Raw genomic sequence first — 25,478 nt, forward strand, 5'->3', positions numbered from 1 at the left:
CTTCCTCACCCCCACTAATTGGCCCTGTTCAATGGGTGACTTTGATCCAGCTCTTCTATGCTTGTTACCAAAAATAAAACGTGTGACCAGATCCCAGGCTCCTGAGTCAGCCGCGTGGGAGGCGATGGGGGTCCCGAGCTTTGCTGGCCGGAGCGCAGCACCATGGCCAGCAGTTGCCGGCGGAGTGTGTGTGAGCCGCAGGGCGCTCGGTGCCTGGGCGCCGCAATTCCCGGCTGAGCAGGGGCTGGCAGTGGGCGGACGAAGGGGCGGTGGCTTTCTCCTGACGCCATTTCCGAGGGCAGGGGTATATAAAGGAGGGGGCTGCTGCTGCAGTGCCCTGTCGGGATCTTCGGCAAAGGCGGCGGGGTGCTCTGGGGAGAGGCGGACACACACACGAGCTAATCCCGCCAGCGGATCTGCGCCAGCCCGCCCCGGGTCAGAGCCCCGCGTTACCTGCTCGCCCTAAGCCGTCCGGCAGCGCTGCAGGGGGAGGAGCGCATTGCCCGCACCCGCACCCGGCCAGCCTTCACTCCGGCCTGCCGGCGCCATGGGCTGCAGAGGAGGCTTCGCTGTCCTGCTGCTGGCGGTGCAGGGTAAGTGTGGGGCGTGGCGGGGGCTTAGCTGGCCCCGGGCAGAGGGAGGTGGTCCGGGACGCTCTTCCGCAGTGACTGTCCTTTCAGCACCAAGGACAGCGCCTCTCCGCTTGCGGCGGCTGGGGCAGCCGAGAGCCGCTAGGGTCGCCCGAGCCAGCCGCAAAGGTGTTTCTAGCCAGCGCTTCCCCTCAGCCTTGCCTGGTCGCAGACACCCAAGGGTGTCTTCTTTGGGGGCACCGAGACAAGCTCTGCGTGGGTGGGAAATGACAGTGCCCCGAATACATCCCCGATGCACTGAGTACACCTGCAAGGTCATCTCCGCCCGCGGGGACTTTATAAAGCCCGATCCAGCCACCAGTTCGCCCCTCCATTGCTCTGCTCGCCCGTCTCTCTGTAGCTAGCAGCAATACGATCGGTCTCTAGCCCCTAGCTCAGAGCTAGCGGTTGCCGGACAGGTACTGGCTACCGGGAGCGGCTTGATTTCATGAGCCTGGGCGTTGGAAGAATTCTGCACAGGCTCAGCCACGAGGCCGATCATTGCAAAACGTCTGGTCAGATAAAATCTCGCCTGCAGTCCCGTCTGCTTCACTTTGGGGGACTGTTTAAGGCAACCTCTAAGGTTGGATAGGGAGAAACCCAAGCCCTATCATTAGAGTCCGCCCGATTACTGCTGATTGGTGAAGCCCATAGTTAATAAGCTGGTGTGGTTTATGGTCGAAAATCAAGCCCAAGATTCCACCTTCCTGCTAACATTCTGGACACAGCTGGAGCGCTCTGCCTGCGTTTCCCCAGCCGTTCCCCGGTTCTCTGGAAATGTGCCAGGAGATGGAGACTAACCAGGTATCCTTTCCTTCTTTTGATGTTTACAGTCATTGCCCTCCCGGTAATCAATCCAATGAATAAAGGGGATGCTAAGGTAAGCTCTGAGCCCATGTTGTTAAAAATCGGAGTGCTGATGTCTCTCTTGCTGTTAATTCAAGAAACCTGAGGGACCTCCTTTTCTATTATCTGTCCAGAAGCATTATTGGAAATAATACTGGAAATGTTAATAGTGAAGCATGAATCATTTCTTATTAGGGCAAAGATTTTCCAGCTGCATTATCTGCTCCTCTTTCTGGATTTACATTTTATGCATAAATCAAACTGTTTGTTTGTTTGTTTTTTGTCAACCCCTTGACAAGTTCAGCAACAGACAAAGGAGAGTGTGAATGGTCAAGGAACTAGCTTTCTAGTTACATTGTATTTGACTGATTATAAACACACCGTGAGCCATCTTTGTTGAAAATGTAAAGACTTTATGCAGGTGCACACATGCATGTTTAGAGGACTCACTTTTTTCTGGCTGTTAATATTTCTTCAAATATCTTGACTTGCTTAGTGATATCTTTCTATATGCACACCTACATGTAGGTGTGCATAACAGAGAGATACATATGTGAGTATGTACGTATTTGCACATACATATGCATGTATACTTATACATGTGTATAATTACCTACTTATTTATGTACATACATCTACCTATCAACCTACCTAGCTGTGAGAGAGATGCAGTCAAAAATTCTCTAACATTATTCTTTCAAGTATGTACCTTTTCAAATTAACTTCTCTCTCAAACTAGCTAATTACACTTCTTCTCTAATATTTGCGAAAGGAGCAGAAATGCCAGTCCTTATCCCCTGCCTGTTGAATGTGTTTGTTAATCAAAATCTTCTCTCAAGGATAAGCCACAAAAGGCGCTTTCCCTTTTCCTTGGGGGCGGGAGGGGAAGCGCCTGTCAATCTCCATGCTAGCTCCCTTGTACTCCACCATTCATCATCACTGTTACTTACAGTGCAAGTACTACAAGGAAAAACTCCCCCTCCTTTGTCTACAGACGGGAACCTGGAGAGCTGTTGCAGCTGCTTTGTTTAGAACTACTAGCCTGCTAGCAGTGCTGTGAGCTAAGCTGATGGCTCATGAATGCAGCAAGGCATTTGCTATTGTCTCAGTCTTTTTTGCTGGCTCAAATGACTGTAATTGTAAAAGGTTACATGGGTAGGTAAGGAGCAGAAATGTCTGCTTCAGTGGTTGCCATCTGAGGAAGCCTATTAAACCCATAATTTACCCTCTACTGTAACTGGTGATTTTCTGAGTCTGCTTTGTGATGGCTTCCCCAAAGTTAAGTGCACCATCTGTGTGAAGTGCCCATTTTCCAATCCTTTAAGATTAAAGGGCTAAATCCAGCCTTTGTGTAAAGTAGATGTAATGATGTGGAAGTCAGTGGGGTTACACCAAGTCTGAATTATTTCCCCAAGAGCTCTGTTTGTTCATGATCCCAACTCCTGTAATGGGACCTGGTCCAGCTCCCAGTGATTTCAGTGGGGGTCTTTCTATTAACTTTAGAAGGAATTGGATCAAGCCCTTGATGAGTAATTAGGCTACCAACTCATGAGCCAGGCAAAATTCTAGTTTAAGTTACAGAATAAATAGAAACTTCATCAACCTGCCCATGGTGCAAGACTTTGAGGTTTCAACACAAAGCCTCCATTGTAGGATTCTGTCTGCCATGTTGCCCTGTGTTCCCAGTTCTTGATGTTGGCTGAGAGGTGGAGTAAAATTTACGCATGTGCAGGTGGGGGCAATGGGAGTTTGAGCACTGAAAGCTGTTCCTCCATAGCTAGGTGTATTTTTCTTAACACAAAATTACTTCCACTGAGAGTCTGACCATAATTTCTTAAAACATTTGAAATACTCCTGGTCCTTCATCAGTTCCAGGGCCTCAGAAGGCCAGTATTTCCCACTTAAAGGCCTTTATTGTTGCTGAAAATATCTCAAAGGTTCTCATCTTTTGTTCCACTCCTTCTAAGGGCCTGAACCCTTCAATGGGATTTTCTTCTGTGTAGATACAGCAGGATGGGACCTTTTCAGAGTTTGATTCCATGATCTTACTTAGAATAGCTCTATGGAGAATGTAATGTCACAGTGGAGTATTAGAGCCTGAACCTGCAAACCTTACTCAGGCAAAACAATCGGTGCAATCAATGAGTTTTGCCTGAGTGGGGACTACACGATTGTCACATTAATAGTTGCCAAGTTCCACCCAGATGTGGCAGCATTTCCGTGGTGAGTGAAGTGAATCTCAGGGATATGTACATGTATAAAATAGTGTGGGTGTAAATCCGCATGTAAAGAATGTTAGGTTCCTTTGGAACATAAAATATAACCACAAAATGTTTGTTTATAGCATTTATTTGGGCCAGATTCTGATATTTTTACTTATCTTGAGAAACACCTTACTCCACAAGCCCTATTGATTTAAATGGGACTACTCATGGACTAAGGTGCTACTCAGCATGAGCAAGGGTATCAGAATCTGCCTCTTTGTCTTGTTTAATGGGTGCATGGTGTGTTTTTAGCACATGTAAAATTAATATTAATGGGTTGCTTGTCATATAGGAGAGTGATACCAAAGGGAACATAGACGTTTTTATTTTCATTATATTAGATGTCTCTGTTAATGCTTCTAGTCTACCAATCAATCCCTATAAACAGTGAAAGTATTTACAAGAAGATATTTCATTTTGTTATCCCTTTCTGAAATCCCTTTAATCTGCAAAATCAAATGGTTGAAAGAAATTAGCTATTTACAAATTGTGAACAGTTCACCCATTTTATCTGATAAATGAATACATCTGATTGCTTGAACAAGCAATATTGTTGGCACCCGGAAATTGCTGACTAGTGTTAATTTACTGTGCAGCCACAATGTTCTGAATCTCTTGTGAGTAGTACGGTTTAAGAGGTTAAGACTCTTAGAAGGCCAGCCTGCTGAAATTGAAAAGAAGTTCAGGCTATAAAGAGATGAGCATTCATTTAGAACATTAGGACATGAGGAGTTTGGGGTGCAGGCGCGTGCTCTGGACTGGGATCAGGGCTGGTGTAGGGGGTTGGGGCATGGGGGGGGGGTGAGGGCTCCAGCTGGGGGTGCAGGAGGTGGGGCTGGGGATGAGGAGTTTGGGGTGCAGAAGGGTGCTCCGGGCTGGGATTGAGGGGTTCAGAAGGCAGGAGCGGGATCAGGGCTGGGGCAGGGGGTTGGGGCACAAGAGAGGCTCAGGGGTGCAGGCTCTGGGCAGTACTTACCTCAAAGAGCGGCATGTCCCCCCTCTGGGTCCTATGCGGAGGCACGGCCAGGCGGCTCTACGCACTCCCCTGTCCGCAGGCGCCACCTCTGCAGCTCCCATTGGCTAGCAACTGCAGCCAATGGGAGCTGCGGGGATGGCGGTTGGAGCGGGGGCAGCGTGTGGAGCCCCCAGCTACTCCTAAACGTAGGAGCTGGAGGGGAGACATGCTGCTGCTTCTGGGAGCTGCGTGGAGCAGATGACGGCTGCAGGTACTCCTGGCTGGAGTACGGGAGCAGGGCAAGCCGCAGCCCCGCTTCCCAGCAGGAGCTCCAGGGCTGGATTAAATCGGCTGGTGGGTCAGATGTGGCTCCCGCGCTGTAGTTTTCCAACCCCTGATCTAGTCCAATATTTCTCAAATGTGGCTACCAGGGGCTTTTCTTGCGGCCATAGCCTCCTGGGCGGTGATTAGGGGTTGGGGAGAAGCAGAGGCCCTGCCCCCGGGGCTGCCAGCAGGGGTTGGGCCTGCCCCCCTTTGGAGACACAAACACTAGAGGAGCAGGCAGCCAGTGAGTCTCTTCCCCCCCACTTCCCAGAGGCAGTGAGATCAGAGGAGGTGGCAGGCCCCAGCCACAGGGCTTTGGGCTCTAGCTGCTGAGATTCAGTCTCCGTCTCCAGGCCCCAGGCTCTGTCCCAGGACTCCATCCCCTGGCCAGGTGGTGGCAGGTTCCAGCCCCAGGCTCAAGTCTGCCCCCCTCCACCCTGGCCCCTGCTACCGCCTCTGGCGTTGGCTCCTGATCACGTGGCAGTGGGCTCTGGCCCCGGACTCACCACCCCTCCCCCATTACTGGGGCCCTACCAAAGTCACAGTCCATTTTAGTCAATTTCATGGTCATGGGATTTTAAAAATAATAAATTTCATGATTTCAGCTATTTAAATCTGAAATTTCATGGTGTTTTAATTGTAGGGGTCCTGACCCATAAGGGAGTTGTGGGCGAGACACAAAGTTATTGGGGGTGGGGGGGTTTGTGGTACTGCTACCCTTACTTTTGCACTGCTGCTGGCAGTGGCGCTGCCTTCAGAGCTGGGCAGCTGGAGAGCGGCGGCTGCTAACTGGGATCCCAGCTCTGAAGGCAGAGTCGCCGCCAGCAGCAGCAGGGGAGTCAGGATGGCCTAGTATGGTATTGCCACCCTTACTTCTGTGCTGCTTCCTGCAGTGCTGGGCCCTGGGTCGGCAGCCGCCACTCTCCAGCTGCCCAGCTCTGAAGGCAGCAGCGCAGAAGTAAGGGTGGCATGGTATGGTATTGTCACCTTTACTTCTGCACTGCTGCTGGCGGTGGCTCTGCCTTTAGAGCTGGGCGCCCGGTTAACAGCCGCCGCTCTCCAGCCACCTAGCTCTGAAGGCAGTGCAGAAATAAGAGTGGCAATACCATGACCTCCCTAAAACAACCTTGTAACCTCCCTGCAACTCTCTTTTTGGGTCAGGACCCCCAGCTTGAGAAATGCTGGTCTCCCCCATGAAATCTGTATAATATCGGGTAAAAGCACACAAAAGACCAGATTTCACAGTCCATGATGCGTTTTTCTTGGCCGTGAATTTGGTAGGGCCCTACCCATTACCCCCGGCCCCCACTGGCTTCTCCAGATCCCGGCTTCGGCTGTGCAGTGGCAGGCCCCAGGATCCAGCCACAGACATCAGGCTCGGGCTCTGGTATCTGGCCACAGCGGTTTGAGCTCAGGCTGCCAGCAGTGTGGCGACAGGAGCCAGCCTCGGGGTCACACACTCCCCCTCCCCCATCACTCTGGGCTCCTGGTGCCTCCCTCAGATCCCCATTCAGGGCTTAATTTGTCCCTGAGCTTGCCGGGGCTGAGTAAATCTGCTGTGAAAAGTGATATTTGTATGTTTATTAATATCACTTTTCACAACAGACTTAGTAGCTAGCTGTGTGGCTGTGAAAAGTGATATTAACATACAAGTATCACTTTTCACAGCAGCAGACTTACTAGCTAGCAAGTCTATTAGGAAAAAAAACGCAAAAGAAACAACAACAGAAAAGACAAGAACGTGTAAAGCACCTTATTTGTTTTTCTATTCTGTTTAGGTCCAGTAAAGAATAGAGACAACTGTACATTATTTATTATTGAGGCTGCAAAAAAACCCTACATAAATAAATTACAATAATTTGGACATGTATATGTGAATATTTCTTTGTTTTTCCTAAAGTTAATTATTTTAGGAAAAATTGTCAGAATGGCCACCAGCAAGAGTTGGTGGCTACACTCTGAGGCCACCAAAAACTTTGTGGGACCCCCAGATCTAGTCTGACCTGCACATTGCAGGCAACAGAACCTCACTCACCCACTCCTATATTAGACCCATAACCTCTGGTTGAATTACCAAAGTCCTCAAATCATGGTTTAAAGACTTCAAGTTACAGAGCATTCACCATTTATTTAGTTTAAACCAGCAAAGTGACCCATGCCTTGTGCTGCAGAGGAAGGCAAATACTCCCAGGATCTCTGCCAATCTGACCTGGGGGGAAATTCTTTCCCAACCCCAAATATGGCAATCAGCTGAACCCTGAGCATGTTGGCAAGACCCACCAGCCAGACACCTGGGAAAGAATTCGCTGAAGTAACTTAGAGCCTCCCCATCTAGTGCCCCTCTACGGCATTTGGGGAAATTGGCTACCAGCAGTCACAAATGGGCCACATCCCATTGTAGGCAATCTCATCATGCCATCCCCTCCATTAATTTATCAAGCTCAGTCTTGAAGCCAGTTAGGGTTTTTTGCCCCCCACTGTGCCCCTTGGGAGGCTGTTCCAGAACTTCACTCCTCTGATGGTTAGAAACTTTCATCTAATTTCAAGCCTAAACTTATTGATGGCCAGTTTATATCCATTTATTTTCGTGTCAACATTAGTGCTTAATGTAAATAACTCCTCTCCCTTCCTGGTATTTATCTCTCTGATGTATTATAGAGAGCAATCGTATCTCCCCATAGCCTTGATTTGGTTAGGTTAAACAAGTCAAGCCCTTTGTGTCTCCTAAGTTAGGTTTTCCATTCCTCTGATCATCCTAGTAGCCCTTCTCTGCACCTGTTCCAGTTTGAATTAATCTTTCTTAAACATGGGAGACCAGCACTGTACACAGTATTCCAGCTGAGGTCTTACCAGTGCCTTGTATAATGGCAATAACACTTCCCTATCTCTACTGGAAATACCTTGCCTGATGCATCCCAGGATTGCATTAGCCTTTTTCACTGCCACATCACATTGGCGGCTCATAGTCATCCTGTGATCAACCAGTACACCCAAGTCATTCTCCTCTTCTGTCGCTTCCGATTGATGTGTCACCAGCTTATAGTAAAACTTCTTATTGTTAGTCCCTAAGTGCATGATCTTGCACTTTGCACTATTAAATTTCATCCCATTTCTATTATTCCAGTTTTCAAGGTCCTCCAGATCTCCTTGAATGATATTCCACTTCTCCTCTGTACTGGCAATACCTCCCAGCTTTGTGTCATCTGCACATTTTATTAGCACACTCCCACTTTTTGTGCCAAGGTCATTAATTAAAATGTTAAATAAGATTGGTACCAAGACCGATCCCTGAGGAACTCCACTAGTAATCTTTCTCCAGCCTGCTAATTCATCTTTCAATATGGCCTGTTGTAGTCTCCCCTTTAACCAGTTTCTTGCCTTTCAATTCTCTCATTCCCCACCTCTCCAATTTAACTAATAATTTCCCATGTGGAACTGTATCAGGTACCTTACTGAAATCCAGGTAGATGAGATCTACTGCATTTCCTTTGTCTAAAAAATCAGTTAGCTTCTCAAAGAGATCAGGTAGGTCTGGCACAATCTGCCTTTTGTAAAACCATGTTATATTTTATCCCAGTTACCATGTACCCTTATGTCCTTAACTAAAAATTTAAAATTTGTTCCAAGAGCTGTCATACAATTGAGGTCAAGTTAATGGGCCTGTAATTTTCCAGATCACTTTTTTCCCCCTTTTTAAAAAATAGGTACTATACTAGCTATTTTCCAGTCATAGATTCATTAAAAATCCTTGTTATTGGGTTTGCAATTTCAAGTGCCACTCCCTTAATAGTCTGGATGACAATCTCCATCCAAATCTATATCTGGGAAATTAAAGGAATAGGGAAATTTTCACAAGTAAAGACTACAGGTTAGGTCTGCGCACTAGCGTAAACACAGCATTGGTTTGAATCCAGCAATCATCCCTCACTTTCTCAATCACTTAATTCAAACACAAACACACTACTGTGTACTCAGATGTTGGGGTTTCCATGTGCAATGGACTCACAGGCACACGACACATTTGTTGCACTTGTATTTTGAAATCTTCAGCCTTGTGTCTCTTCTCACATCAATATTAATCAGACGTAACTCCAGCGACACCAATGGAGTTACTCTTATGTGAGAGAAGAATCAAGCTCATTGTCTCATTTCTGTTCAACAAATCAATGAGACAAAAATGGTGCAAAATTCTCTTCTCATTTACATTGATGTAAATGGGAACCTAGAAACACAGGAACGGCCAGACAGGATCAGAACCAAATCTACTATTAGTAGTAGTATTACAGTAGCAGTTAAGAGTCTTAGTCCAGTATCCTGTCTCTGACAGTGGCCAACACTAGATGCTTCATAGGAAAGTGTAAGAACCCCACAGTAGGCAATTGAGGGACAAGCTGCTCTCCACACAGGTCTCCTCCTAGACTCTAATAGTTAGTAATTGGCTTAGGTCCTGGAGTACAAGTTTGAATAGTCCTTCCTAAATTAGGTATTAATTATAACTTTGGATATTCGTGATATTCATATAAATGTCCAATCCCTTTTAGAATATTGCTAAATTATTGGCCTCAAAGACTTCCTGTGGCTATGAGTTCCTCAGGTTATTCACATGTTGTGTTCAAAAGAATCTACTTTTATTTATTTTTTAATTTCACACCTTTTAATTCCATTGCTTGCCCCCTTGTATTCTGAGACAGGGAGAACAGAAACTCCCAGTCTACCCTGTTGTGGAACTTGTGTGTGTGTGTATATAATATACACACACACACACACACACGTGGAATGTAAATATTTATAGGATTTGCCCTATGATCTTTTTCACTTAGCTTGGGTAATAAATAAAGCCAAGATGAGAGATATTTTAATCTGTATGTTTGTATCTTTCTAGGTGATGAAGTGCATTGTAGAGGTCATTTCTGATACTCTGTCAAAGCCAAACCCGCTGCCAATCAGCCAGGAGTGTCTAGAAACTCTCAGAGGAGGTACAGACAGACACTTTTCTATGATGGTCTCATGAAATACTGAGTATCTGTTAGTTAGGAAAAATCTATTTACCAAAATAGACTTTAACCTTTGGCAATGAAGCTCTTGTGCTGCAGTCATAGCATTGATTGTCCCGAAGCTGAAGTCCGGGGTCACTTGCATGAAATTAAAAACCTAAGTCATCTTTTTTTTTTTAATTGAATTGATTTTTGATGGGTCTGCAATTAAGAGCAAATTCAGTAAATAAACTGACTAGCTAAAGGAGCATGTGACCAGAACGTTTGCTTTGCTGCACCTATAACAAGAATCTTCTGTTGCAGATGAAAGGATCATTTCAATCCTTCGTCATCAAAATTTGCTGAAGGAGCTTCAAGAACTTGCAGTTCAAGGTACAGTTCTGCTACAATTAAAGTGGCAGGAGGGTGTTATTATTTCTGAGTCATATAAATGTTCTACAGATAACTTTATAAAACTGAAAACTTTTCTATCAGGGTTTCCAACAAATAAGACCATAAACTCAGAGTCAAATTCTGTCCTCAGTTACACCTGTGTACATCCAGATTGACTCCACTGAAGCCAATTAAGTTACTTCAGGTTTACATCGGTGTAACTGACCGTATAACTTACCCAAGAGAGCCTACTCTTTTATGGATAGCAGATACCTAAGGGAAACACTATGGCTTATTTAAACTAAAGCAACCTTTATAGTTAGAAATACAATTGAACTTTGACCAAATCAATGTCTGCTGATTCTGAACTATAAGATCTAGAGCCAAAGCTCATAGAAGTCAGTGGGAGTCTTTTCCACTGTTAAATGCTGTATTTCGGTCATCATGTAGACTGGAGGACTTCAGAGCATTAAATATTAATTCTTATCCCTCTTAACAGCAGGTAGGGAGAAATGAGGCTCAGCTGCAGAGAGCCCAAAGCACTTGGGTAATCTGCTGGTGTGCAAGCAGGAGTGTTGAAATCCATCAACCCCAACCAGGGGCCATGATGGGGGGCCTGCAATGCTGTTCCCTCTCTGGAACTTCATGTCCTCTGCACCTGTTGCTTGGAATGTTGGGGCCAGTGGATTCTCTGGCCTCTCCCCCAAACCACCTGCATCACCTGTCCTCTGGAACCAGCTCAACCCCCGAGAGCCAGAGCATTTGGGTAATCTGAATTCTGCTCCTGATTCTGTCTGTGTGACCTTGAACACACACATTCTGAATAGTGCAGAGCAGGCATGGTTGTCAGTCTGCCTCCGTCCTCCCATGCAGCCACAAAGCAGAATTTGTCATGCACATAGGGCCGACCAGTTCCCCCTTCTCAGCACATTACCTGTGTGGATGAAAAGCTGCTGCCTGCTCCCACTAGTAGGTACAAGTGTTGTACCACATTTGGGTCTGAGCTCAAATCAACATAGCAGGAACAGAAGCAGCATCTAATTCTTGTATTCATTCATTCATTCATTCATTGTCATTAAGGGATATTGAATGTTGAGGCTCTGGAATTTCATTGCCAGTATGTCCCACAGCCCTGGTAAGAAGTAGAAATGTGGTCTGCTTCGGATGACCAGGAATAACATGAACTAACCTCAGAGAAGCGAAACCAGGAAGTCAACAGACAGGGCGAGAACAAACAAAAAGGAGAGTGAAGTATCGGGGTAGCCGTGTTAGTCTGTATCTACAAAAACACAAGGAGTCGGGTGGCACCTTAAAGACTAACAGATTTATTTGGGCATAAGCTTTCGTGGGTAAAAACCTCACTTCTTCGGATGCATAGAGTGAAAGTTACAGATGCAGGCATTATATACTGACACATGGAGAGCAGGGAGTTTCTTCGCAAGTGGAGAACCAGTGTTGACAGGGCCAATTCAATCAGGGTGGATGTAGTCCACTCCCAGTAATAGATGAGGAGGTGTCAATTCCAGGAGAGGAAAAATTGCTTCTGTAATGAGCCAGCCACTCCCAGTCCCTATTCAAGCCCAGATTAATGGTGTTAAATTTGCAAATGAATTTTAGTTCTGCTGTTTCTCTTTGAAGTCTGTTTCTGAAGTTTTTTTGTTCAATGATAGTGACTTTTAAATCTGTAATAGAATGACCAGGGAGATTGAAGTGATCACTTACTGGCTTATGTATGTTACCATTCCTGATGTCCGATTTGTGTCCACTTATTCTTTTGTGGAGGGACTGTCTGGTTTGGCCAATGTACATGGCAGAGGGGCATTGCTGGCACATGATGGCATATATAACATTAGTAGATGTGCAGGTAAATGACCCCTTGATGGTGTGGCTGATGTGGTTGGGTCCTCTGGTGTCGCCAGAGTAGGAGAGTGGAAGGTCAAGAGATTAGGAAAAGTATCTGGTGCGTTAAAGAGCCTCAGTTATAGTCAAACACAAACCAACCTCATGTGGGCCCCAAAGCAGCTTAAAAGCAAAGTGAAAACTGTGCAGAGGGGGCAAAAGCAGCATTGACCTGCCCATCCTGCCCACCACGGAGGTCTCAGCCAGAGCTCACCAAAGAGAGGCGGGATGTGGGTGAGCCAGGAGCATGACCAAAATGCTGATCCACTGGCCCAAATCCCTACTTGTGAAGAGGAGTAATGGGCTACCTCCACTCATTGCCCAGTAGCAGCAGCAGCAACAGTCCAGCTGCATGTCCTGACCAATGGACTAGGTGACTCAGTCCCTTTGGCCCTCATTTACCCTACACAGAACTTTTACCCCCATGGGGTGCCATTCCCCACGGTTTGACCAAGCCCCTATTAAATGCTCATGCACTCTTTGGAGCTGTTGTACATGGTGAGCTGTTGTTATGCTCTCAACTAGAGCTACCTCTGCAGTGTTCTCCACTGGGGTCTTTCTTTTCACTCACAAAATTAGGCCATGTTTAAAATAATGCAAGTTAAGCTAGATAAAGGCACTTACTTCCCCCCCTTGTGATTATTCTATCACATGCTGCCCTCCCTCCCCCGCCCCGACTACTGGGATCAGATCAAAATGTAGCTCATAGATCTCTAGTGGAAAATGGTTCTTGCAGAATAGGGAACCAGCGGAAGGAAGGGGAGGGGAAGCACTGAACATGGAAAGCTCTTGCCTCCCTCCCTCCCTCTTCCGCTCAGCTGGCTGAGGTAAAGTGGTCTGGAAGAGCCCAAATTGTTTTGCCTGTTCATAGAGGTGGAGAAGGATTGGTCTGAAAAAGCTGGCCTGTTTCCCTCTACAAAGATTTGGAGGCAGGGGCTAACTCGGGATTGGAGAGGCCATGCCTGGAGAGAGAGGTGGTTGTTCTGATGGAACCACACTGTAGAAGAGCTGAGTGTTATGATCTGTCACTCAGGCACTGGCTGGGCCTCAGGAATTCTGGGATCAATGCCTGTGTTTGCTTCAGCCTTCCTGACTCTTCTTTCTCCACTGGGCAAGTCACCTCATGTCTCTGAGCCTCCCATCCCCCTCTGTAAAATGTGGGTAATCAGACTTCTTTCTCCCACCCTTTGTTCTCCTTGTCTATATGGATTGGAATCTCTTTGGGGTAAGGCCTAAGTGTTTGTATGGCCCCTTGCACAAGGGGACTGTGATCGTGGTGAGGCTGGGACTTCAGGGCACTATGTAATACAAAGAATGTCATAATAAATGCCACTCCTTGCTGCTCTTCTTCAATGGCATGAGTTGTAAAACACCCTGTGTGAAGGAATCCCTATTTATCTTCTCATTGAGGGGATCAGGCATACGGGGCCTCTGGTGGCAACTGATACATCAAAGGGGAGAGGAGCATACATGGGAGAGGGGCAAGTGTGTGGCACAGTGGGGACAGCAAGCACTGAAAAGGGAACAAGTGCGCATGGACTGGGTGCTCTTGTATGATGGTAGAAGTGGGTAATTCCCAGAAGGAGAAGGGTGAGGCTTCTATGGGACTATTCAGATGCTTAAAATAAGCACATACCTAAGTACTTTGCTAGACTAAGGCCTCACTGCAATTCAACAGCTACTTTTCTGTCCCCTTTCATCCCTAAGTCTCCTTCAGCATTACTGTTTTCCAAGTGTCTCTTCCCATTAAATGTCTGTTTGCTTAGGGGTTATCGGTCTCCAGCTGCACGGGCTTGCACATGATGTACTTTGCTGAAGCATGGTTAATACAGTTGGTTCATGTAGCTCTTAGTTAATGCATTTTTCTCATTCCAGCTTCTTATTGTCAGAGTTTAGTATTAAAAAATGTACTGAAACAGTTTTTCTGACACAATTCTTTAAAATATAGTGGGGAATGTTGCTTTTTGACCCCCTCCCTATTTGACACAGGGGCCAATGAAAGAACCTGGCAGCAGAAGAAAAACGGTGGCTTTGAAGATGAACTTTCAGAAGTCCTTGAAAGCCAGAATGACAAGAACATGCAAAGAGGTTAGTGTCAGCCTAACCCCCAGGAAATCCAAGTAGTACAGTAAACAGGGATGTTCTTTCTAACAGCCTTGATGCATACAATCTGCTTCACATTTTAGTCCTTTTTTTTGTTGCTGAAATAGACTAGCGACCTTGGTTTTGCTTGGAATTAGTTAATGGCTTAAGAAACATTTCATTTCGCAGCCATAATTACTGGAAAAATTCTAAATCGTAATGGATACTGATTTGCCATCCTGCTGCCATTTTCCGTATTAAAATGAGTAACAGGTGAGTCCTACGATGAAAGATGTGACAGATCCCATCCTCTTTAATAGTCCATCTTTGCTCTATGTATCGGACTAGGTTTTCATGCGACACCAATCCCCATTGTATCTGAGCACCTGCAGCACTAATGGCCAGCTCATGTATCCCTTGAAGCCAGTGGGAGTTTTGGATACACAAAAAATGTAGGGTCCTAAAACAGACCAAACTCAGCTGTGATTATTTTCCCCCAGTCCAATCCTATTGGTTAACTGGGAGTTGCCCCGGTGGAAGTAAAAGGAGACTTTGGGTCATTCTCTCTGGCTCAGAGCCTTCTCTTTTCCATATCAGAAGAAGGTAGTGCCTGTGGGATTAGTTTGCTGCAAATATAGTTCAATACAGAATGGATTCCAAAGTAAAATCATGTCACCATCTAACTTAGCAAGTATGATTTCTGGAAGAGCTATTTGTATTAAGCAAAATAAGCAGTCATGGGATAAGAGGGAAGGTTCTCTCATGGATTGGTAACTGGTTAAAAGATAGGAAACAAAGGGTAGGAATAAATGGAGAGTTTTCAGAATGGATAGGGGTAAATAGTGGTGTCCCCCAGGGATCTGTACTGGGCCCAGTCTTATTTAACATATTCATAAACAATCTGGAAAAAGGGGTAAACAGTGAGGTGGAAAAATTTGCAGATGATACAAAACTACTCAAGATAGTTAAGTCCTAGGCAGACTGCGAAGAGCTACAAAAGGATCTCACAAAACTGGGTGACTGGACAACAAAATGGCAGATGAAATTTAATATCGACAAATGCAAAGTAATGTACATTGGAAAACATAATCCTTACTATACATATACAATGATGGGGTCTAAATTAGCTGTTATCACTCAAGAAAGAGATCTTAGAGTCATGGATAGTTCTCTGAAATCATCCACTCAATGTGCAGCGGCAGTCAAAAATGTTGAATGTTGGGAATCATATCATATTGCTTCTGTATAAATCCATGGTACGCCCACATCTTGAATACTGCATGCAGATGTGATTGCCCCATCTCAAAAAAAGATATATTGTAATTGGAAAAGGTTCAGAAAATGGCAATAAAAATGATTAGGGGTATAGGATGGCTTCCGTATGAGGAGAGATTAATAAAACTGGGACTTTTCAGCTTGGAAAAGAGGCGACTAAGGGGGGATATGATAGAGGTCTATAAAATTGAGTGGTATAGAGAAAGTAAATAAGGAAGTGTTATTTACTCCTTCTCATAATACAAGAACAAGGGGCCACCAAATGAAATTAATAGGTAGCAGGTTTCAAACAAACACAAAGTATTTTTTCATGCAACACACTGTCAACCTCTGGAACTCCTTGCCAGAAGATGTTGTGAAGGCCAATATTATAACATGGTTCAAAAGGGAGCTAGATAGATTCATGGAGGATACGTCCATCAATGGCTATTAGCCAGGATGGGTAGGAATGGTATCCCTAACCTCTATTTGCCAGAAGCTGGGATTGGGTGACAGGGCATGGATCACTTGATGATAACCTGTCTGTTCATTCCCTTTGGGGCACCTGCCATTGGCCACTGTCCGAGGACAAGATACTGGGCTTGATGGGCCTTTGGTCTGACCCAGTATGGCCGTTCTTATGGTCTTATGTATGTAGCATGCTTTGTTATTCCACACTGTGCAGTGTTCTGAGCTGTTGCATTCAGCAGTGGAGCGCACATGGCCATCTCAGTTGATTAAGTTGTTGCAAAGTCTAATATAGTCAAACAAAACTGAGGGGACAGGAAGCTCCCCGTCATCAAGGCTTGCTCCTGCTTCCCCTGAGTTCAGTGGGAGCGGGATCCAGCCATCAGCCTTTCATTTAAACCAAATTGAAAAAATTAAACTGCTGGCATGTGTGTTCTTCCAGCCCCAAGGGGAGTATCAGTCTGAAGAGTCTTGGCCCTGACCCTCTCACCTGCTGGGACAGCAGCCAGTCATCACAATGCCACGTTTCTGCCAGGAATATATGCTATAATGGAGGAGCTTGAATACATTAAAGACATTTACTCATCTTAAGCTTTTTTTTTTTTTTTTTTTTAGCATTGCTTCATTCCATCTTCTCTCTCTTTATGCCCATTTCCTTTTACCTCTTTTCTAGTTTTCTCGCCTCTCTTGTCTCTTCCTCTTTCTTTTGCTCTTAAAATATGATTGACTTTTTTGTACTGCCTCTGCCCCTTCTGAGATCAGGCCCCATTGTGAACAACAACCAATAAATAAATAAGTAAATAAAACCCTTTGGCCAACAGTAGCTGCCCCTGACTGTCTGAGCAGCCTTGGCCCAGTCATACTAATCCCATCTGTATAAAGTGGGAATAATACTTCCCTTTCTCTTAGGGTTGTTGTGAGTAGGAATTAGCCAGTCTTTGCACAGGACTTTGAGCATGTCAAGTGCTATCTAAATGTAAAGCATGATTATAATTCTAAGAGATTTTCTATATTATATTTAATCTCAAAGGCATTGATAGTTTATCATCTGAGACAAGGTAGTAATATAGGCTCTGCTTCAGCAAAGCACTTATGCACATACTTAACTTTAAGTCTACTATACTGAATAGTGGGTCGGCTTAAGCACATGTTTATCTTTAATTCCACCCATGATTCAGTACAGTAGACATCAATGGGCCTACTCACCTGGTTAAAGCTCAACATCTATTTAAATGCATTGTTAACAGGATGGACTTACTCATGTGCTTAAAGTGAAACATAGGTTTAATTAAGTGATTTTTTTTTCGGAGTTGAGCCCATAGATCAGTAAGAAGCCGCCTCATTTGTGAAATAGACTTCTAAAGAGGTTCTGGTTTTGCCATGTTGCCACTACAGATAAATCAAGGGAAATTGCTGCGGAGGAGCCCACAGCCTCATTTGCTGAGCTAGCGGCAGAGAGAAGCCAGCAGAACAGTGAGAGGGAGGAGTCCAAAGAGGATGAGAAAAACAGCCTGGAAGAGAGGGAGCTAAGACTGCGTGAAGCTGGCCCTGAAGACGACAAGGAGAATGCAGAGGAAGCTGACAGCAACGAGGTCAGTGAGGCTGAAGAATCGCCAAGGGAAGATGCTTTAGACAACCACCTCAATGACGACCTCCAAGAGGATGAGCTGGCCGAGCACAAGCTCCAAGAGGCTGAAGAGGAGCAGCCTGAAGAGACCGACAGAAGTCGGGAGCTTCAGGGAGAGAAGCAGATTTCCAAAAAGGGCCAGGAAGAGAGCCAAGAAGCAGAAGAGGAGACCTTACAAGAGCATACTGAGGAAGAGAATGCTGGGAGAAGCACCCTGGAAGATGAGCAGCCTACAGAAGCAGACCGGATACTTGGCTCAGCTGAGGATGAGACTGAGGCGACTCCCAGGGAAGGCGGTACGTATCCCATATGATGTCCCAGCCATCTTATTCATTTTGTGCTGTTTGACAAAAGGAGAGCTCCGGGCCAGTTTCACAAAGGTATTTAGAGGCCTAAAAGTGTAGCTAGGTGCCTAGTGGGATTTCCAAGTGTACCTAAGCAGGTTAGAAGCATAACTCCAACCAGCAGTTATACATAAATCCCACTAGGCCCATCTGCATCTTTAGACACCAAAATACTGTTGGGCAGATTTACATCAGTTACTTCACTTTAAGCCTTATGATGGGGTCTGGTCAGTTTTCAAAGAGCTTTTACATCATTTATTCAAGCTTCTCAGGCTATTTAAAAGTTTCTTGACTACTACTAGCTCCAGTCTCTCTGTTGTCAGTACTGCAGTGCATATGTGTCTTCTCCTCCTGCACGTCTAGCTGTATTTTCATGTGACGTGTGTTGTATACAAGAGGTCAGACTTGACATTCATAATGGTCTCTTCTGGCCTTCAGATCCATGAATCTGTTGCTTCAACATGTCTGTCAGTTCACATAGAGCAATTCAGTAAGAAATAAGGTTTGGTGCAAAGACTGGGTCTAACTAATCTAAACACCATTTCATTGTCATTCTGTTCAATAAATGCTTCAGATAACAAAGATGCTTTGGGCTTTGGCCAAGGTTTGAAGAGCTCGGAAGAGGAAGAGAAATCCCATGGACTAAAAGGAGGGAGGCATCGGTCAGAGGACGAAGCAATGCAGGCAGAGGACACCTTCCACCCCAGGGATGTCAAAAGCGAGGAAGAGGAGGAGGAGCCCTCCAGAGAGTGGGAAGACTCCAAGAGATGGAACAAAATGGATGAGCTGGCCAAGCAGCTGACATCCAAGAAGCGCATGGAGGAAAACGACAGCAGCGAAGACCCAGATAGGTCCATGAAAATGTCCTTCAGGTCCCACAAGTATGACTTCCATAACCCAGAAGAGGATATGAGAAGGTCATGGAAACATCATGCAAAGGAGGACAGCAGCGAAGCAGGGTTTCCGCTTGCCGCCATGCCTGAAGAAAAGAAGGATGAAGAAGGAAGTGCTAACAGAAGAACAGAGGTTGGTGTGATACCTGTGCATGCATTCATTTTTTTTGTTTTTTTTTAAAACCATCCAGTCATTTTGCAGGGTATCAAAAGTGCACTGAGAGAAGGTTTAGGAAGGTGCCATATTTTTTTTTAATAGCTGACACCATTACTTTATTATACCGTGTTCGGCAGGTAGCTGTGTTTTGTTAGTCTGTGATCCTCTCTCAGTTCAGGGTTGGTTTTTATTATTTGTATGGTGTAGCACGTAGAGGCCCCAGCCACGTCGTGCTGGGAGCTGTAAAAACATGTAACAAAAAAATCCCTGCCCCATAGAGATTACACTCTAATAAGGCCATGAAGTTGGCCTGGTATGTGCAATAGTACAAATTAGTGCCAGTAATCCAGTAGCATTAGCCTGTGCACCAGGACTGATCCAAAGCCCATTCAAGTCAATGGAAATACTTCTGCTGACTTCACCAGACTTTCCAATCGGGGACAGAGGGTGCAGATCTGGAATTTACTGTCACAGGCTTTTTTTTAAAAGGATGCATCCCCAACATGGGGAGGTAAAAAGCATTTCCTGGTTTAACGTTTATAAGAGAAATGTAAATACCTGATCCAGACTTCTAGGGCCAAACTTAAATAACAAAAACAAAAAAAAGAGGCCTAGATCCATGTGCAAAAAACACCCATATAAAAGCGTAGCTGCAATTACCCTTACTGTAGTTGCATGGGTCAGTCAGGTACATTCACATGCATCTTGGCAGCAGGGTAACTAACTAACCTTTAGTACTTCACCCAGCTTGTCTCAGAAATATTATCTTTTGTGGGACCAACTTTTCTGTTGGTGAAAGAGACAAACTGTCACGCTACCCCAAGCTCTTCAGGTTGGGAGAGTCTGCAAGGGAAAAGATTGACATTGTGCTAAACACCACCACAATGTAGTCACTTTCTTCCTCCCTTCATTTCTATTTAAGGCCTTTAAGGGTCATTTATCCAAAGCCCTAGCAGTTTCATCACTAGAGCTGAAGTCAGGCTGGCCTATGAATAGCAGGATGGATGATTTTGCATTTAAACCAGCAAAATGTTAAATGACTGATGTTTGCTATTATATAACTATTTGTATATCAAAACTCTAGCATGTCACTGACTAGAAGGTCTGTGGCCACCGAGCCATTCTGAGCACCTGAAGGATAAACCAACCAGAATAATTAGAAGTTGTGATTAAATTGAGCAATATTGCAAAGGTGATGGTTCAGTAGGAGTGATCTACTGCCAGACATGGCCCCTTGCCACAGGATTTCAGTTGTTTCTGTGAAGGAGGAAGAGTTTTATTTAGTTTTCTGATCAGCTTTCAAGTCATCGGGGTCCTGATTATCCATTGCAATCCATCCATTGTACCATTAGTCCAGCAGCATCCAGTGGATGGAAAGTTGGTGGAGGTTTGTCCACAGGAAACACCCCCAGCACAGGGAGTCTCCCCACCCAAGTGCCAGGAAGGAGGCAAGAATTCTGGAATTCTGTTTTTATAGCACCTTACCGTTTTTTCCTCCCTCCTTCCTGGATTGCTTCTCAGCTCAACCCTGGAATTAGAAAACAGACAATCAACTCCATAGTTGCCATGTTGGGTCAGATCATAGGATCTTAAGGTATCCTAGCTCCAGCAATAGCCTAGTACCTGATGCTTTGGAAGATGATCTTCCCCCATCCCATATTGAACTAGGAGTGTATGTTCATACTGTTCTTGGAGCATGTTGTAAACTAAACAGATATTCCACTGTTAGAATGTCATTCTACGACCAGAAAGATGCCATGTAACTTTATGTATAAAATTTCTTCAAGCCACTAGTGGCCTGAGAAGACTCAGCTGCCCTGGTAGCACAAGGCAGGAGGAAAAGCATCACAACAGGAGCCACTTTTTTGATTGTTCTGTGAGTTTATAAGACTCTGGAACTAATTTACACATTGTCCTTCAGACCCTCTGAAATCCAGGCACACATGTCTCTCTGAGCACCAGGTTTGCACACAGAACCAGGAACAATGGCTTTGTATGCTCGGGAAACTGCAGGGAGCCCAGTCTGCTCCTGTTTTTGAACCAGTCTTAGAAGCAACCAAACTCCCTTCATACCAGGCTCAGAGGCCTGGGACCAGCAGTAGAATTTCTCTTTTTGCAAGCTGGCTGTCTCAGAATGGGGCGTCTTAATTTGGAAATCACGCCATTGACTAGGCGAGGCTGGGGGTAGAACTAGACAACTCTTGTGAGAGGCAACACCAAGACACCAGTAGCTGAGGGAAGATAAGCCATTGACTTTAGCTCAACAAGCGAGGGGCTACCTCCACTGTGCCCTGCTCAGCTACAGGAGGTAACATCATCGGTGTAGTTTAACTTCTATACTGGGGGAGAGGAGCAGGGAGCTTAATACTACTACTAACACAGACAGTTCAGACTTTATGATTTACTGATTGACAGACTGCCTCACACCCCCAGGGATACCCCTGCACCCTATAGGGAACCCCTGCCCAGGGAGGGACTAACAGACCACCCCCAGCTCACCATACCCCATAGGGTGCCGCCTGCATCCCAGCTGGGGGAGGGATCAACAGCCCCCCCCCCTCCTAGGGGATACCCTGCCCCGGAGAGGGACTGACAGACCCCTGCAACCTACCCCCCTTCCAAGGAGGGACTGACAGATCACACCACACACCCAGCGCTAACCTCTACAGATTCCCCCCCAAGTGGGGCCCCCCTCTACCCCTTCACAGGGAACCTGCCAGATCCTGCACCCCCATGAACCCCCTCCTGGGGAACCACCATTGATCCTCCACACTGACTGCCCACCCCGCACTCGGGGAAGGGAGCGACAGACCCCCACCCCCCACATGCACACCTCCTGGGGACTCCCCCCACACGCCTATAGGGAACCCTTATCGCACCCAAGTCCCCTGCACTGGGAAGAGCCCAATGGACACCCCCCCAACCCCACCCTTGCTGCACTGCCCTACCCAGGATCCATCACCCTCCCATGGGGACCCTCTCCTGAAGCCACCCCCCCCCCCCCCCCAAGGACTCTCCTGCAAACCTCTTCTCTCCCCCCCGCCCTGGACAAACCTGGCACACTCTACTTTGGCCACCAGGAAAGGGGCAGGCCCCCAATGTAAATGCCCCCAAACTCAGATTTCCCTCCCCCCTTCCTCCCACAACCTGTGGGGAAGGCTCCCTACCAGGCAGCAGGGAGGTGTGCAGAGCTGGGGGTGGGAAGAGCCTTGCAGGAGCCCCTCTGTGGTATTTCTTATTGGAGGTAATTTTTACCATAGGTCAGTGGGTTAGGACCCCATTTTAATAGGGTCACCAGGTGTGGCATTAGACTTGCTAGGGCAGAAGCTGAAGCCTGAGCCCCACAGCCCAGGGCCAAAACTGTAGCACAGGGCTGGGTGGAGGGGGCTCAGGTTACAGACCCACCCCCACCTGGGGCTGAAGCCCTTGGCCTTTGACTTTGGTCCCCCTGCCCAAGGTGGTGGAGCTTAGGCTTTGGCAGGCTCAGGCTTCAGTCCCCAGTCCCCTCTCTTAGGGTCATGTAGTAATTTTTGTTATCAGAAGGGGGTTGTGGTGTAACGAAGTTTGAGAACCAATCCCATAGGTCAAGCTGGAGCAGTGGTGGTTGGAGTGCAGCGAATTAGGTTTCATAACATCTTTGTCCTGGGAACAACACCTGGTGAAGTAGGACCTACTCACCAGCTACCAAGAGGAACAGCGCAGGAAAAGCTATACATTTTGGCTTCGGCAGGATGCCGTACTTGTCCTTTCGTGTGAAGTGGATTTGAATTCAATAACCATAATGGAGTTACCCATACTGTTCCCTAGGGAGCCACTGCTGTTACATAATGCTGAAAAGTAAAGTAGCAGCTGTGACTACACAAGAGCAACTTTAGAAAAACCATTATCAATTTTAGAGCACATTTTCAAGAGAGTTGCTCATGTTGTATACTGAGTTCTTCCCTATGATCTCTCAGCTTCTTGTACACAGGTCATAAATGCACAACTAGGTGTAGCAACTGCTCTACTTCTACAAACACAGGTAGCTAGGCAGATAAATGTTGCAGGTATTTAGGCACTTTGATTTCAAGGGAAGTTAGGTGTCTTTGTGAATCCCACCTTCTGTCTCTCAGGTTTCTTCTCTCAAAGTAGGGGCACTGCTTACCTGGCTCACAAAGGTGTTGTGAAGACTGATCAATGTATAGTACATACTTTGAAAATATACAACATCACAAAAGTGCCCAGAATGATTAAACCCAGATTATTCTACACATGCGTCTAGATTGGGGTTATGTTTCAGAATGAGAGAAATGTTGTGCTGGGATGTACAGCACATGAATATTAACAATATCCAGCTTGGTTATAGCTTCTCTGAACAACCCAGCTCTATTTTAAAGAAATTAACCCCCCCAAATAACAGCTTCTGATCTCCTCTCTGCTCAGCTGGATGCCTCAGAACTCCTACATCAATGTATTGTAAATACCTTCCTTTTCTTAGATCTCAGAGCGCAGTGAGGCGCTCCCACAGCACCGATGTAGGTGCGAGGAGTATGACGCCTGATTCTTAATTGAAATACTGTATTTTCAGAAAAAAAGGGAATAGATGGAATGAAGCCACAGCCAAAAATAGTTTATGCAAAATTCAGCTAAAGGGCTTGTGGAGGTGTCCAGTGGGTAGATGTCCACACCACCAAAAAAACACCCCAAACACATACTGATATTTATATTATAGTAGCACTTACAGCAGTGGTCCCCAAACTTTTTACCTTGTGCCCCCAGTTACCCCGTCTGTGCCCCCCCGCCCGGTGACCCCAGAGCCAGGGCCAGGAGCTCTGGGAAGGGGGGAGATGCAGACATGGGTAAGGGGGGCCGTAGTTGGAGCCATAGCTGAGACGGGGGCAGGAGCACTGGAATGGGCTACCAATGGAGGTGGTGGAATCTCCATCCTTAGAGGTTTTTAAGGCCCAGCTTGACAAAGCCCTGGCTGGGATGATGTAGTTGGTGTTGGTCCTGCTTTGACCAGGGGGTTGGACTAGATGACCTCCTGAGGTCTCTTCCAACCCTAATCTTCTATGATTCTATAAGTGGTGCCTGAGGCCAGCAGCCACAGCCGGAAGCAGAGCCCCAGGAGAGGAGGCAGCAACTGGGACCCTAGGTGCGGGGCCCTGGGAATGGAACAGGGTGGTGCTACCTCCCTGCCCACCATGGGGGCTGGCCCAGGCCACCACCGCACCGCCCTACCCCCCAAATGGGCATGCCCCACACATTGGGGACCTTTGACCTAGAGGTTCTGACCAAAAGTCAGGCCCTAACATGCTAGGTCAGGCACCACATCGTAGGAGACGGTCTCTGCCATGACAAGTTCATAGTCTAAATAGAGGCGCAAAGGGGTGATACGACTTGACCAAGATCACACAGTAGGCCACTGACTGAACTGGGAATAGAACCCTTATCTCTTGACTTCCAGTGTGTTATCCACTAGATAACACTGTCTCTCCCCCTGCTTCACCTGTCGGGCCCAGATAAATACCATAAACTCTTTGATTGGTCAATGCAAAGAAAGAGACTTAGGGCTGACGTTATGCTGTGTAATTACCTCTCATATTTTTATTTCTGATGTTTTAGGATCAGGAGTTGGAAAGCCTGGCAGCAATAGAAGCTGAACTGGAGAAAGTCGCCCACAAGCTCCATGAATTGAGGCGGGGGTGAAGTTCCCCCTACGCATAACATGAGCAAAAGCCAGAAATTAACTCATCCTTTTACACTGCATCTTAAGTTACTGATTCAAAAAGTAAAAAATAAAAAATAAAGACGGAGCAGAAACATTTCGTCCAGGAAGCCAAAATTGCTAGGAAATGACAGGCTTGCCCTCTTTGCAGTAATGTTACACTCATCGTCGGCTTCTTCCTTGATTTCGTGCTCCCTTAGCCACTATGGTTCTCTCTTGTACTCTTTGGATAATTGTATCCCGAGCAGTGTGACTTACTCATGTACTTTCTGTTTGTTTGGGTTTTCCTTTTTCTCTTTTTTAAAGACAGCTTTCTAGAATGTTTTACTTCTACCGTTAGATTCACTGGATAAAAATTGCAATAACGTCTCTTTTGATTAAAAGCTGAGAACTCTGACTGTAATATATTCTATATAAAAATTTATCTAAGGAAAAATAAAACTGTGATGGGTTCCTTCCTTTGCCTTTCAAGCTCCAGCCTCAATCGTCAGTACTGAACTCAGCAAGAGTTTCTCTTTATATGGTGCCAAGTAGAGGAAGTGTTGAAGTCTCCACTAGTACCATGAAAAGAGTTCAGTTAACCTCCAGGTTTTGCATAGGCTTCCATCAGCATGAAACAACGGAACACATCAAGACTGCCACAGGGCATAAAGTAATTCAGCC

At 46.1% G+C, this 25,478-nt stretch overlaps 1 protein-coding gene across 1 annotated transcript; it reads left to right on the forward strand.

Annotated features, from left to right (window-relative positions):
* Positions 1-176: 176 nt before the first annotated feature.
* Positions 177-25,256, forward strand: CHGA (chromogranin A). The gene is made up of 8 exons (XM_005285441.5): positions 177-593; positions 1,463-1,509; positions 9,901-9,994; positions 10,316-10,384; positions 14,273-14,371; positions 17,483-18,010; positions 18,633-19,084; positions 24,713-25,256. The coding sequence occupies exons 1-8, from the start codon at positions 548-550 to the stop codon at positions 24,794-24,796; spliced, it is 1,419 nt and encodes a 472-aa protein (XP_005285498.2). The 5' UTR covers positions 177-547; the 3' UTR covers positions 24,797-25,256.
* The last annotated feature ends 222 nt before the right edge of the window (positions 25,257-25,478 follow it).

The sequence above is a fragment of the Chrysemys picta genome, chromosome 4, assembly GCF_011386835.1.
Source record: "Chrysemys picta bellii isolate R12L10 chromosome 4, ASM1138683v2, whole genome shotgun sequence".
In the NCBI taxonomy this organism is placed as follows: Eukaryota; Metazoa; Chordata; order Testudines; family Emydidae; genus Chrysemys; species Chrysemys picta.

Bases quoted from the DNA above. Each gene is read 5' to 3' on its own strand.
- CHGA (XM_005285441.5), top strand. From the start codon at position 548: ATGGGCTGCAGAGGAGGCTTCGCTGTCCTGCTGCTGGCGGTGCAGG. The intron at 1,510-9,900 runs GTAAGCTCTGAG...GTATCTTTCTAG, and splicing joins TGAATAAAGGGGATGCTAAG to GTGATGAAGTGCATTGTAGA. The intron at 14,372-17,482 runs GTTAGTGTCAGC...TTGCCACTACAG, and splicing joins TGACAAGAACATGCAAAGAG to ATAAATCAAGGGAAATTGCT.